This window comes from Saccopteryx bilineata, chromosome 1, assembly GCF_036850765.1.
Source record: "Saccopteryx bilineata isolate mSacBil1 chromosome 1, mSacBil1_pri_phased_curated, whole genome shotgun sequence".
NCBI classification, from domain to species: Eukaryota; Metazoa; Chordata; class Mammalia; order Chiroptera; family Emballonuridae; genus Saccopteryx; species Saccopteryx bilineata.
Window position 1 is genome coordinate 35,325,326 of NC_089490.1, and position 15,498 is coordinate 35,340,823.

Consider the following 15,498-nt stretch of genomic DNA (forward strand, 5'->3'; position numbering starts at 1 on the left):
TTACATGTTGGATGGGATATTTAATGTGCGGGGAAACTCAAAGGTTGAAGAACTAGGCATTTAGACAGTGGTAAGTGGTAATCTTACCTCTTTATACTCCATTACTCTTTCTCACGAGAGACATGCTAATGCAAACAAGTCAATCAGAATTTGTGTTTAGCAAGATAAAGCTTAGAGGATAGTTTAAAATCCATTTATTATTCTAAATCCATTTTTTTTCCATTAACATGTTATACATTAGTGTTTACTAACCATGATTCATGTAACAGTTTAGTTTGTTAACTTTTAAATTATTTAACAACCATAAGTTATTAATACATTTTTTAAGTATTACACAAATATCTTAAAACAGGCTTGGGTTCATTTTTGTAATTTTTAAATAGAAAACATTTTAGGCATCTCTTGAAGAAGAAATAAGCAGACATTTAAAGCTAGAAAACAAGTAATTCCAAATTTAGTTTTTACAAAAGTTTTCAGCTTTATTGACAAATTATGGCAAACATATTTGACAAATTGTGGTTTCCTATTTAGAGAAGCTTACACATGGAACTTTATGTGTGTTTTTTTTTCTTTTTTAACAAATACAGGTTAAAACACTGAACAAATTCAGTTAGCTACATACATACAGTAGCTGGTTGTTTTCAACCCCATTAAAACAGCATTTAAAATTAAATTTACAAACTTAATATCGAACATCTTCATCTAACTAACAGATATTGAAAGACAGGTTAAAACATCTTATCTACAACTTTATTATCAGCTAGTTCAAAAATCATATTACAGTCTTTTAGCAACCCTAAACAAAGTTTTTGCTAGTTATTGAGACTCAAAATCTGTTAACAGATTCATGCTCTTTCTTAAAAAAAAAAAAGGAAAGAAAAGAAAAAAAAAGATTACACACAACAATGAAAAACAACTAAGAGAATATCATCCTACTGAATGGTTTAGTCAAAGCTTGTCAATGTCTCTTTTAGTCCGTTTTGTAAAATAATACTAGTGTCAACTTCACGCCAACAGTATAGGGGAAATACAAGAAATATACGGGAGTAATCATGAGAAGTTATCCCTAGAATAGGAAAAAAAAAAGGACTATTACTTGTCTTGTTGCTGTTTATGTGGAGACCACAGGCTATGTATTGTCTTTGAGGTGAGGTCGCAGGTGAGAAGGACCTTCAATATCTACCATAGGGGTGCTCCCTGTATCCCCCTCTGGCTGACCTTGGTGGTGGTGCCTTCAGGCTGGCGCGGGTTGTGGCCCATTCTTCAGGTGCTAGGGACAAGAGAAAGACAATAACATGCACATGGCTTCACAGTTATCAGAAATAGATATTTGAGACACAACAGCCAACCCCAGAAAAGAATATAAAAGATCTCAGCACTGACAGCTCAAGCTTTACTTTTCAACAGGGTAAGATTATCCAAAAAAAGGTATATATTTTGAAATGCAGCCACATGGAATTAAACTTGCAGGGCGTTTTTCAAGAAGAGAAAGTTGAAGTTCTTGAATATCTCCACATTTATTATGTTAAGTTTCAGTGCCACACAATAATCAAGTGGATTATCAGTATCAACCATTCCATCATTAATCCTTTATACAGACTCCTAAAAGAAATCGGATACAGAAAACCAGTGGTTCCTAGGCCTTGATTAATTTCCAAATCACCTGGGAATCTTAAAACGAAACCAAATACAGCCAGAAATGACTCATGCCTATTCTCTGTCTCTCTGACCAAATGACTATAAAACTCTACGTGTTGGGAGCTAAGGTGTAGTTATCTTCAAACGCTTCCCTATGTGATTCTTATGGAGTTCCAGGTTGACATCCATTGTGCAAAACTGTTCTAGACAAAGTTGGTCATAAATAAAGAGGATATGGAGTAAATTTTAAGTAGCAAAATCTGTAAAGAAAAGAAAATCTATGAGTTTTTCAAAGTAAAGAAATTAGTAAATAAAGAGGTATTCGTACTCATTTACCTGTTAATTAGACTTTTGGTAACTTGAACGTTTTGAAACCTAGCCCAAAACATAAAAAAAAAAAAAAAATAGCAACCAAGCTTTTGAGTACTGTGGAAAATAGCCATTGTGAAGTTTATGACCCCAGAAGAGAAATGCATCCCTCCTTCAAAGGGTCAAGGACTTAATATTGGGTCTGTGGTAACTTATGTGATTCCAGAAATCAGCTTATCAGAGTCTTGCAAACAGAATTCAGTTCTTGAGTAGAGAGAAAATTTCATGCATGGGGCTATGGTGAGAGGAAGTATGGACATAAGGAAATGGATTACTTGAAAGAGACACATTGGCTTGACCTGTGGTGGCGCAGTGGATAAAGCGTCGACCTGGAAATGCTGAGGTTGCCGGTTCGAAACCTTGGGCTTGCCTGGTCAAGGCACATATGGGAGTTGATGCTTCCAGCTCCTCCCCCCCTTCTCTCTCTCTGTCTCTCCTCTCTCTCTCTGTCTCCCCCTCTCCTCTCTAAAATAAAAATAAATAAATAAATAAAACTTTAAAAAAGAAAAAAAAGAAGTGATGAAAGAGGCACATTGACATTGAGAGCTAATATAAAAGATGGTGGTAATGGCTATATCGCCTAGAAAATCATGCCCACTGAGGCCCACTGAGGTAGGGTATATGTCCCCAGAAATTTCAAGTATGCCTGAGAATATCTCTAGAAAAAACATATGAAAAATTTAACTTGTACTTACTATACTCTAAGTCCATTGTGTCTATTTCCATGAAGTAGTCTAAGATCTCATTTTTAAAAAAAAAACCATTGCAGACAATGAAATTTAGAGATAATCATTTTTTGTCCTTCTGAAAAAATGATAAAGAATGTAAGATGCCATCACTATCAGGATCATTGTCATAAGAGAAATGCTGGCTAGACTGTGCATGTGTATCAAGCAAATAAACAAGCTATTACTTAGAGAAGGTGAAAGGCAGCTGTCTGGCACGTTGAAATTACTGGAATGCTTTACAGAATTGTGGATGTGGAAATAGCAAATGGGGATATGAGACATAGAACTTAGGTGATGTGATCAAGTTCTTACCATTTCCAGACTTCCTAATTCAGATTTTAATATACCATTTGTATATGAAATAAGAAAGAAAGCAGTGGGAGGAAATGAAAGCATTCATAAAATAAGCTTTTCTTTCTTTATTCTTTCCGAAAGATCTCCTACATGCCAGTCATTGTCCATAGCCCCACATACGAGGGTAGTTTAAGGAGTCTAAGGAGATCACTGGAAAAAAACTAATGTGAAATTTCATAGATTATAACACAGTTATAATTGATATCTGAAGAAAATGCTAGAAGAAGCCTAGAGAAGGGAGCTACTAACAGGCATCATTACACTGAACTTGGGCTAAACTCTAGCATTTATTCATCTTAAAGAAACAATTTTTTTCTTTTTTCTTTTTTTTTTTTTTTTTACAGAGAAAGAGAGAAAGTCAGAGAGAGGGATGGATAAGGACAGACACACAGGAACAGAGAGAGATGAGAAGCATCAATCATCAGTTTTTTGTTGCGACACTTTAGTTGCTCATTGACTGCTTTCTCATATGTGCCTTGACCATGGACCTTCAGCAGACCGAGTGACCCCTTGCTCGAGCCAGAGACCTTGGGTCCAAGCTGGTGAGCTTTGCTCAAATCAGATGAGCCCGTGTTCAAGCTGGTGACCTTGAAGTCTCAAACTTGGGTCCTCTGCATCCCAGTACGACGCTCTATCCACTGCGCCACTGCCTGATCAGACTCAAAGAAATAATTTTTTGAGCAAATATGTATCATAACTAAGAATTCATATGCTGTTTAAAAATTTTTTATATACATATGATAGAGCAGACATGGGCATCACTTCTTAAATGAGTCTGATAGGGCTGCAGTAACCAACTACCACAGAAATGTGCTGTCTCCCAGTTTGGAGGCTGGAGTATGAGCTCACGGTGTCGGCAGGGCTGGTTTCCTCTGAGGCTGCGAGGGAGGACCTGTTCCATCCTCTCTCCCAGCTTCTGGTGATTGCTGACCATCTTGGTCTCCTTGGCATTTAACATATTTAAGAGAACTCCTGTCTTTAAAGACTTTCTTGTATTATTTTGTATCATCTGGTCTTGTTTCTAAGACAAAATTCTAAGCTCTATGAGAAAAGAGACCTTTTAAGGTGGTATAAGATACATATAAATAAATAAATGATATTACTAACTATAAAGAAATTTTAAAATCAATCATGCAAAATAAGTAAAACAGGACTCTTATTCAGAAACAACTTATTATCAATTATAGTGTTGTTATATTTGAAAGACATCTGTGTGTGTGTGTGTCAGAGAGAGAGAGAGAGCATTTAAATTACTCCATCTTTGGTTTTATAACTCACACTGATTTTTTTCCCCAGGTGAGTCAAGTTTTACAGAATGCCATAGAGCACATCTCTTTTGCATGCTAATAAGCATCATTGAGGAATATTTTACTTTGATAAAGAAGTGTAAATTACCGGGTAATTCTTCTGGTGCATTAAATGTTACTCTAGTGACTTAAGCTTCTGCACTCAAGCACTGCTCTCAGCGGAATCAGCCCTATAAAGTGGTGTGCATTTCTCAAAGTGCTCTTATTCCTGCCATGGGACCAGATACTTTCAGGAGCTTTTAGACTGGGGGAAAAAATCTAGATAGTTTTTAAAGTGGCAGAGCTGTGTTCTTGGATTGTTCCAGAAATACTATAAATGTTGAAGTTAGTAAGGAAAAAACATGAAGCATAGAAACAAGGAGCCAATTTATAAATGTTAGCATTAGTGAAGTATCTGGAAAGTAAACTTTCAATGTTATCTTTCTGAAGTAGGTTTTAAATTCCACCTTGTGAGTAAATTAACCTTAAAGATCAGAAAGGATATAAAAATCATAGAGATTATGTCTGACCAGGCGGTGGCGCAGTGAATGGAGCGTCAGACTGAGATGGGGAGGACCCAGGTTCGAAACCCCGAGGTCTCCAGCTTGAGCGCGGGCTCATCTGGTTTGAGCAAAAGCTCACCAGCTTGGACCCAAGGTCGCTGGCTTGAGCAAGGGGTCACTCGGTCTGCTGAAGGCCCATGGTCAAGGCACATATGAGAAAGCAATCAATGAACAACTAAGGTGTCGCAACGAAAAACTGATGATTGATGCTTCTCATCTCTCTCCGTTCCTATCTATTTGTCCCTATCTATCCCTCTCTCTGACTCTCTCTCTGTCTCTCTCTCTCTATAAAAAAAATCATAGAGATTACTGAGGGCACAGCCCTTCTGTTCACATTCTGCTAGGCCTACACAGCTAGTTGCTTATATTTCTGAGATCTAAAAAGAATCTCAAAAATATTTTTTTAAAACATCTACAACAGAAGAGGATGCCTTATACTATTTATTTTTGGTGCTCTCTAAAGCACTGGTCTATGTAAAGACCACTACTAAAGCAGGAAACCGAAGGTAATCTTTCTTAACGCAGTCTGCTAGTGTTTTGGTTTGCCAGTCATTTAAAAGCATTACAACAAGGTTGATGAAAATTCACACTGACTCTAAGCGACCAGTTTGTTGGTCTTAATTAAGTTTCTAATTTTTTTTTAAAGAATATTCTGTGTAAAGGCATCTTTCAAATTTATACTTACATGTTGTTTTATTTATCTCAAAGGAAATATGTTAAGTTATATATTTTATTGTTGGTGTTGTAACCCATATAATAACATCCATTTTATCTCTATAATTGTAAAATAGCTATGTTCTTAGAAAATAACCATTACCCTGTCCAAGATTGAAGTGCAGTACTAGTCATTTTAGGTCTATTATTAGCAAACATTCACAGTTTTCCTGCAAAATAGGAGCTAGCGTTGCCTTCCTTTTTAAGATGAGGAAACTGTAGCTCAGAATTTTTTATCTCTGTCTGACCATCTTTCTGTCATCCCTTCCATCTAAAATAATTCCTGACTGCCATTCTTTTTCCTTTTCCTTTCTTTCCTAGAAGATAGGACTTAATTTAATTTTCTCCTCCTGGATTATATAAATAATGATGATTCTAACAACAAACAATTAATTAGCTAAATGAGTGAGACTGTACCTCTAATTTTGTTAACAAGAACACGGGCTGCATGAACTGAATTGGTTAAGGTGGAAATCTGGTGTTCATTCACCCAAAGTGCATCTGCTCTTTTCTGAGCATTTAAAACTATCAGTGGCTCAACCATTTTCATCCACACAATTTGTATGGCTACTATTTGTAATTGTGAAGTTTATTATTTTAAGATGCCGATGGTAAAAGAGAAGGAGAAATATATGACCAGCATCAGTTCCCACAGATGAATATAGCGAATTATGTTCCAAAGAAGAGCTAACTTGAGTTCACCATCAGTTAATGCTCTCAGGAAATATAGTCAGTTTACAGGAAACATTTACAGCCTTTATAACTGTTTCAGTTTTCTTTCTTTTTTTTTTTTTTTCTCAATGTGTGAGGGTGCATGTGAAAGAGAGAGAGATAGAAAGGAAGAGAGCTGAGAAGCATCAACTCATAGTTGTGGTACTTTAGTTGTTCATTGATTGCTTCTTATACGTGCCTTCACCGGGGGGCTCCAGCCAAGAGAAGAACCCCATTGCTCAAGTCAGTGACCTTGGGCTCAAGACAGAGACCATGGGGTCATGACAATGATCCTACGTATAAGCCTGCGACCCCACGCTCATGCTGATGAGCCCACACTCAAGCCTGTGACCTTGGGGTTTTGATCCTGGGACCTCAGCATCCCAGGTCGATGCTCTATCCACTGAGCCACCACCTGGTCAGGCTGTTTCAAATTTTACTTAGATATTTCCTGTTAGAAAAAAGTTAACACTTGATATAATCCACTTAGAGAATAACAAAGCACTGGACCTTTCTAAGCACTTTATTCTCAACTCTAGAATCCTATGAGGTACACGAGAGACAGCTGGTAATTATCTATTGAATAAATTAATTATATTGGAATATTTTACATTTTTATTTTATACCGATTAAAGAAGCCCCAGGCTTCCCTCAGATGGTCCTTCACTTTAAATGGGTCCCAAGGGTTTTGCCCCAGGGCTGCATTTTAATTCTGGTTCTGCCTGTTTTTTTGTTGTAGGACACTTTATGCAAATCTCTTCATCTAAATATGTACTAATGACACATTTCAATTGCCACAAAACATTATCTAACAGCCTGTGGGACATTTCCTCAGGTGTCTCAAAGTCAACTTTTTCCAAAATTAAACTCATATTTTTCTCTATACTTCCTAACACTCTTCCCAAATTTCTCACTTGGCAAATGATGTATGCCATTATCATATCTGCCCAGAAAGCTAGCTGCCTAGATACCTTTGTGTCTTTCCATGATTTTATCCATGCAATAATATACATACAGTTAATATTATATATAATATATATTATAGTTGTAATAGACATTAGAATTGCAAAAGATATAATCTACTATATATTAGTTAATATTATAATTAATTATGTTATATGTTATATATATATATTTATCTTCCCTACTGCATGCATATATGTGTGTGTGTATGTATACATATTCCCTACTCTTTTTCACCTTCTAGTCAGAGATACTTATCAATAACAATTGATTAGGCTTGTCAAATTATAGCATATTCAGTATCAAACTCAAATTTCTTAGCAAGGAATTCCATTCCAGGCCTAACTTGATTTGACCCCTGACTTCATTCTAGACAATTGCAGTTGATGACTTTGGTGATGACCTAAAGTATAAATATTCTATGGTATTCATTGAAAAAAATTCCTGGGCCTAGAAATACAAGGGGTGTTGTTGGTAAAGTTAAGGTTTGAATATATATTTCTCAAAAAGAAAGTCACTTTCTATCTGCAAAGAAATAGAATCAGGGTCAATTAGGGGAAAGAACCAGGAGAACAAACCCATTTAAAAGTTTTTAACTGCAAGAGATTAGTAAAACTATATATACATAACACATCGATACATATAACAAGACAGCGAATCCCACAGGGAAGGGGGGAGGGAGTTAGGAGGAGGGGGGTAAAGGGTGTGTAAGGGGGACATGGGGGTTGGGCAGGAGGGAGTTACATTGAGTGGGGCATTTGAAAAAAAAAATACAATTAAAAAACGAAAAGAGTCAAAAAAAAAAAAAGACCCAAACTTTCGATATGCAATAAAGTTTGGCAAATGAATGATTTCACTTTACTTAATGAGAAAAAAAAATTATATTTTCCTTAACAATTATTAAATGTTTATGGATTAGCTTTATTTGCTTATTGATAGGCCTAAACTAAAAGTTGTTCCCAGCAGCTGCCAATTTCAGTTAAAATAATGAAAATCACTGATTCTTTAACAAAATTACAGTAGCCTAGCCCCATGCCAGTTTCAGTCAGGTTGTAAAAATAACTAACTAGATATAAATCATAATAATTTCTGTAAGTCCTAACCTCAGGCTGAAAGGAAACTTCCATCCCTGAGGGCACAAAGGAACCATTGTGAGACCATGTCTGCCAGACCAATGGACAAGCCTAGCCAGATGCCACCCACCTGTGCCAACTATTCTCCCATATGAACTCTCCCCTACTGTTGCTCAGGGAGGTGGTTGTCCTTAAGACACGAACTGCCACAGCTCAAACAAGCCTCAAATAAATATTTTTTGATCAATTTGATCCCTGCCCTGGTCAGTTAGCTCAGTGGTAGAGCGTCAGCCTGACGTGCAGGAGTCCCGGGTTCGATTCCTGGCCAGGGCACACAGGAGAAGCGCCCATCTGCTTCTCCACCCCTCCCCCTCTCCTTCCTCTCTGTTTCTCTCTTCCCCTGCCGCAGCCAAGACTCCATTGGAGTAAAAGTTGGCTCGGGAGCTGAGGATGGCTCCATGGCCTCACCTCAGGCACTAGAATGGCTCTGGTCACAATGGAGTGGCACCCCAGATGGGCAGAGCATTGCCCCCTGGTGGGCATGCCGGGTGGATCTCAGTTAGGCACATGCGGGAGTCTGTCTGACTGCCTCCTCGTTTCCAACTTCAGAAAAAAAATACAAAAAAACCCACAAAATTTTGATCCCTGTCACTTCTTTCCAACCCTACTTAACACTTACTTTGATTCATCTTAAGAAAGAAAATGATGATTTCTGGTAGGGATCTTTCAAACCAGAAATGAGCTGAGTCTTCAGGGCTTTCGAAGAAAGAACTTCTTTTGTTTTTAGAGAATTTGCCTAAACACCAAAATTCTTTTCAAAAGCAGCCATGTCCTTTCAGTCTTGGAAGAAGATTTTAGGTGAAATCTCTAAGTGGCTTTTGAAAGTAGACAGTTCTATTTGGCTTCTTGAGCCATAAAACAAATAAATAACCACTAACTCCAAAGTCTAAACTTTACATAAACAAAAAATATAAATGTTTAAAATGTGGAACATATTGAATATATGAATGGTTAAATTCAGGAAGACAATTGATAACTACATGAATAATCTATGATGAGAAAAATATAGGAAGTTTTGAGGGTAAAATTCTGAAACACACCCATGAACTACTTCTCTATTAATTTTTATTTGGTTCAATGTAATGTGAGTATGTGGCCATTGCTGAGTTTTTAACCTTGGAATGAAGTCTAGTTTCCTTTTCCAGTTTTGGTATGACAATCTCAGGGCCATCTTTTCTTTTTCTTTTTCTTTTTCTTTTTCTTTTTCTCTTTTTCTTTCTTTCTTTTCTTTCTTTCTTTCTTTCTTTCTTTCTTTCTTTCTTTCTTTCTCCTTCCTTCCTTCCTTCCTTCCTTCCTTCCTTCCTTCCTTCCTTCCTTCCTTCCTTCCTCTCTCTGTCTCTCTTTCTTTCATATATTTTTTTTAATTTTTTTTTTTTGCATTTTTCTGAAGTGAGAAACAGGGAGGCAGAGAGACAGACTCCCTCATGTGCCCTACTGGGATCCACCTGGCATGCCCACCAGAAGGTGATGCTCTGCCCATCTGGGCTGTTGCTCCCTTGTGGCTGGAGCCATTCTAGTGTCTGAGGTGGAGGCCATGGAGCCGTCCTCAGCGCCTGGGCCAACTTTGCTCCAATGGAACCTTAGCTGCAGGAGGGGAAGAGAGAGATAGAAAGGAGAGGGGAAGGGTGGAGAAGCAGATGGACACTTCTCCTGGGTGCCCTGGCTGGGAATCAAACCTGGGACTTTCTCACACCGGGCTGACACTCTATCACTGAGCCAACCAACCAGGGCCTCTCCCTCCCTCCCTCCCTCCTTCCTTTCTCTCTCTCTCTCTCTCTCTCTCTCTCTCTCTTTCTTTCTCTCTTTCAAGATATTATTTATTGATTTTATAGAGAGGAGAGAGAGAAGAGGTGGGGAGCGGGAAGTATCAACTTGTATCAGTTTCTTTTGCCTCTCATATGTGCCTTGACCCGGCCTGGGGTTTTGAACCAGTGACCTCAGAGTTCCAGGTTGACACCCTATCCACTACACCACAACAGGTCAGCCACATTCATATTTCTTAACCCATCTCCATTCTTCTCTTTACCCTTGTTTAATACCACCAAGTTTACTTCATGTTTATACCTAATTTCCAGCTCATAGTATGATTTCAAAATTCTATTTTCAGTATTAAATTGAGGTTGTTTGAATAACTGCTATTCCTGATTGTGAGCTCCAGGAGGGTTAAAAGTAATGACCGTCAAACTTGAGGCTTCAAGAATAACATTCCAAGTAGTTTAGCTTTCAATAGGTGATGGCTGTAAGCTTCTATGATTCCAGGTGAGGCTACCATGATTTCAACAATTTACAGTCACTATAAGTCACATATGTTGTGCTTAGTAGAAAACTCCTTCCGTGTTTCTAAATTGTTTCCTTGGTTTTAGTTCTTACTACTATATATTATCTCGTAGCTATCAAATAATACAGGCCCATTGGTTCTCAAATTTTTAAAATAAATATGTATTTACCTTCTTACTTTGGAATTAAGAGATCTTCTATGTAAAAAGGAGATAAAGATGCCAGGTAGAGAAAGGATTATCCAAAATGGAAGGTACAAAAAATCCCCCAAAACAGTGAGTAATAACTGGATATAATTTAGAAGCTCGTCTGACTTGAATTTTTAAAATACTTTCATTATTACTAAATAAAATCCAGAATCAATCAAAAGCCTGTAGAATTCAGCCATTGACTTTTTTTTGAAATGTACATAAGGACTTTATGAAAAATAAAGGAAGAAAGAATAAGAATGGTAACATAAAATAATATTTCTCTTCTCAAAGAATTCCAATAACGTCTTTAATTCAGTGGAGAAGGCAGGCTTGGTGACACAGTTTCACAGATGAAGAGATTGAATTTGGAGGCCTTACTCCCCCCAAATTTCTCACTTCTATATTTGAGAACAGATAGGAGCCCAGCATATTCTCAGAGCAACACTAAGTTACAGGAATTAGAAAAGATACCAGGCTTTCAGCTCAGCACAATGTCAAACTGTCTGAGCGGCTCTAACGCTCCGGGATTCTGCGCCAGCGTGCCTGTCTACCAGTAATGATGTAGGGGTTTCCCAGGATGGTGCTCTCATCTCGCCACCTGTGTCATAATAAATCTGGCGAGCCTTTGTCCCTGGATACTGTGATGTGACTTGTAAACCTTGGCATTTCTTGGAGCCATTGGATCTAAGGTGGGTCCCTCTGAGCACAGCTGGTAGTTTATGCTAATGAATAACTCAGGATGGGGGCTGGACCTGCCTGAAAGACGAGCCCGGGAAGGGGAGGAGGTTGGAGACTGAGATGATTCAGTCAATCATGTCTACATTGTGAAACCACAGAAACTTTCTAAACACTGACATTTAAATGAGTTTCCCTGGTTGGCAATACTTTGTTGTTACCCATAGGGTGCCAGGCGGGCAATGCAGCTCTGAAGATTTCAAAAGCTTCCTGTTTTAGACTTTTCCAGACCTGGCCTTTTATGTCTCTCTCTTGGCCTGGGTCTGCTTGCTGTCCTTCGGCTGTATTAAAACTGTGATTTTAAGTTTTAGCACTTTCCTTAGTTATGTGAGTCGTTCTGGCAAATTACTATCAAACCTGACAGGGTAGTTAGAATTGCCAAATGGGTAGCCACCTGGATTGAAATAAGGGTGGCCTGGGGTCTCTCACACTGGTGACTGGTTGTGACCCAAGGGCTCAGAGCTTTGCCCTTTGCTATGAAACACCCCTTCACCCAGTCTCTTTTCTTTGCTCTCCTCAATCTTCTCAGCAGCCTGAATCTGAGCCCTTGTCCCGGGACTGGACCCACCTCTGACAAAACTTCCAAATGCTGAGAGCCTTTTGTGGTGTCTGCCTAGTGCCTGTTCCTATCTATACTCTGCTAAGTCCGAGAGACCTTCTGAGAGCTTCCTGCACAGTTGCTGGGCACCGCAGAGACTGACCTATAAGGCCTAGGCTTTGTTTTTGTTTTTCCTGGCATATCTTGTTACCAACTGAGCTAAAGGTTGGCCAAGGTACCTGTATGCTTAAACCAATTGTTCTAATACAAAAAGACACTGGTTATGAATCATTAATAATTAGAATAACATTTTCAAATGGCATGGTTTTATCAGTTACTATGGAGTCATTCAATAAATTAGGATATATTTAATAAATGAAGTATAGTACATTTATTTCAGAACAATGTATCTTTTTTTTTTTTTTTTAATCCATGACCTTTTTCAATAAACACAAAATCTTCCCAAGCTCTGGAAATGATGTCTAGATCTCCTAGGGCGACATGTCTCCTCGACATGCATTTTCATAGCTAGTGTATTTCCACGTGGGTAAGAAAATGTTTTTCTAGCCTTAGATTTGTATTCTGTACTTTGTGTTTTTAAAAACAGTTTCTTTTTTAACATTCTAAATATCAATCTATACCATATTGAATATACTTTTTGTATATTATTTGTTTGCCCCAAGATTCTGACAATAGATCTCTCAACTCTCCCTTCCCCCTCAGTTAAAATGATTGTACAATTAACTCAGCAGGGAAAAAAAAGTGATAAAAAGAAGCTTTCCTATGGCTAGTTTTACTGTCTCAACAAGACAGTTGTTAGATGCATGGGGACTATAATTTTTTGTGGACTCTCTATCTGTTGGGTACATTTTAGACAAAGAAGTCAGGTCTGAAATTTAACTGTTCAACACACAATTGTTCAAAAAGGGACAAATTTTATTTCTATTATCTAAATGCAGAGTTGTTCTGAACATGAATTTAAAATGTCAGGTTCTATGACACAGTGTTTTCTTACAAAGTTCCTAATTTTCTAAAAGTGGGCTGCATAAAACTTATTATGTGTTACCTCCCAGAATGCAAATGCCGGGCATGGTTTTGACCATTCCTATCACATTCACATTTTCATCATGCTCCCATGCATGTATCTATACAAAACTTAATCTCAACCTCAGGACCTTGCAGTAGGACCACCAGGAATCTTTAAGACTGACACCCAGTTCGCATCCTCAAAGATCTGCGGTGGTAACTGGACACCGGTATTTTTTCAGTACTCATCACGTGATTCTAAAATGTGTAATTAAGGTAAAAAGAATCTCTGATCTAAAATATTGAAAAGTAGGTTCTAGTTTTGCTTAAAACTGTTGAATCTCTGAGTGCATAATTCAAAGCACAATTAAAACTATAAATACAGTTAACAAAATTAGCAATCAAACAATGGCGTTGGTGTATTGTTCTTTTTGATTGTTTCTCACCTAGGTGACATAATCTGCATTTATTATCAAGACAAGATTGATTGGATATCCACTTTATGGTAACCCCTGAAATAATAAAAAAACAGAAACTTAAATTTTTTAAGTTAACTTTACAACTGAATTTTTTTTTTTTATTCATTTTAGAGAGGAGAGGGAGAGACAGAAAGAGAGGAGAGACAGAGAGAGAGAAGGGGGGGAGGAGCTGGAAGCATCAACTCCCATATGTGTCTTGACCAGGCAAGCCCAGGGTTTCGAACCGGCGACCTCAGCATTTCCAGGTCAACACTTTATCCACTGCGCCACCACAGGTCAGGCTTTACAACTGAATTTTAAAATACAGTGTCATTAGTCTTTCAATTATAAAGTTCAAAAATGTATATTAAAATAAAATTGAATAAGTCATAGTATTATTCTCAATATTTTATTATGTAATAACTTCAATATTTATTAAGCCTAAGAAAAATGGCTTGTATACAGTATTTTTTAAAACAGCTTACAGAATCTTGACCATACTAAGAGAACTCATCTTCATTTGTAAAATCAATTTCCTCCAATTTCTCCTTCTATTTATTGTTAAAAATAGACAGTCTTTGTTCTGGAATCACATGGCTGGCATGATGACCAGTTAGCTTCATTTTCTTTTGCTGTTTTGCAGATTAATCCATGTCAGGCTTATTTTCAAAATGGGAGAATAATCATTCCAGCTTTCCAGCACAAAATTCATACATTCATGTTCTGCAATTGCCTTGACTTAAGGTATTCAAATGTCCTAAAATATGGCAACAAAAATTCTTTTTTGCTTTCATTGATTTCAAGATAGTGTATTAATATTATCCTTTTTGGTTCCACACAGCTGTCATCTCAAATGCCACTAAAGAATGGATTCATAATTAGTTCTTTAGTTCATACATTAAACATGTTTCAATAAACAGCTCTTTTCTCCTAGTAGAGAATATCGCTGTCCATTCTTAGCTGTCAGTCTCAAAGAAAATTTAGGGGGTGTTTCTTACATGAAGTATTCCTTAGCCAGGCTGATCTATGTACTGTGTTTAAAATTCTCTCTTATTGAATTATAACCTAATTAGACTTATTGAAACAATTGTAATGACTGATAAATTAAGAAATATTTTTAAAATGCAGAAACTGATTTGAAATTCCTGTAAATGAAATACTCAGTTTCCAAAAATAAACTCAAGTTATCAGAAATTTAATATTTAAATGTTAATTAAATAATTATTTAACATGAATAAAATATTTAATAAATATTAAAACATTAAATATTAAATAATATAATAATTATATTGTAATTTCCTCTTATTGTTTATTTTAATATTTAAACTTTTCTATTTATACTCCTATAAGACAAATAATTTCATATTTAATATTAAATCTGCAAGTATCTTGAATAATTTAAGTGTTTTAAAGCCCAAAAGGATACATGATTTTCTTGGAAGCCAAAATAATCACTACTTCAATATGAATTATAGGCCCTAAAGAGGCAAATACAATTTCATCTGGTGATACACACAACACAGTGTGTGAGGATTCAGAGTGAAGTCACATTGAATGACTGGATTTTTTACTTCTAATCATTTATTTAAGACCATTAATGAAGGAATTCTGAATGAGAGATACCATCCTGAGTCTTTTGAATGCAGGCCGCAGTTATCCCACAGAACGCTCCCTTCTTAATACCTCAGTGTGACCCCCAGGTCCTTCCACCGACCTGAGCAGGAGAGGAGTCCGCATAACTGACCGACCTGAGCAGGAGAGGAGTCCGCATAACTGACCGTGAGCCTCCTTCCTAATGTCTGAGGGGGGAGGGG

General features: G+C 37.2%; 1 protein-coding gene across 2 annotated transcripts in view; it reads right to left on the reverse strand.

Moving 5' to 3' along the window:
• Positions 1-438: 438 nt before the first annotated feature.
• The window catches only part of KHDRBS2 (KH RNA binding domain containing, signal transduction associated 2), a 610,850-nt gene continuing 595,790 nt past the window's right edge, over positions 439-15,498 (reverse strand). For both annotated transcript variants that reach the window (XM_066252986.1, XM_066252985.1), the window contains one exon: positions 439-1,270. In XM_066252986.1, the coding sequence (XP_066109083.1) occupies positions 1,173-1,270 (98 nt within the window). In that variant the 3' untranslated portion in view covers positions 439-1,172. The remainder of the gene's footprint in view (positions 1,271-15,498) is intronic.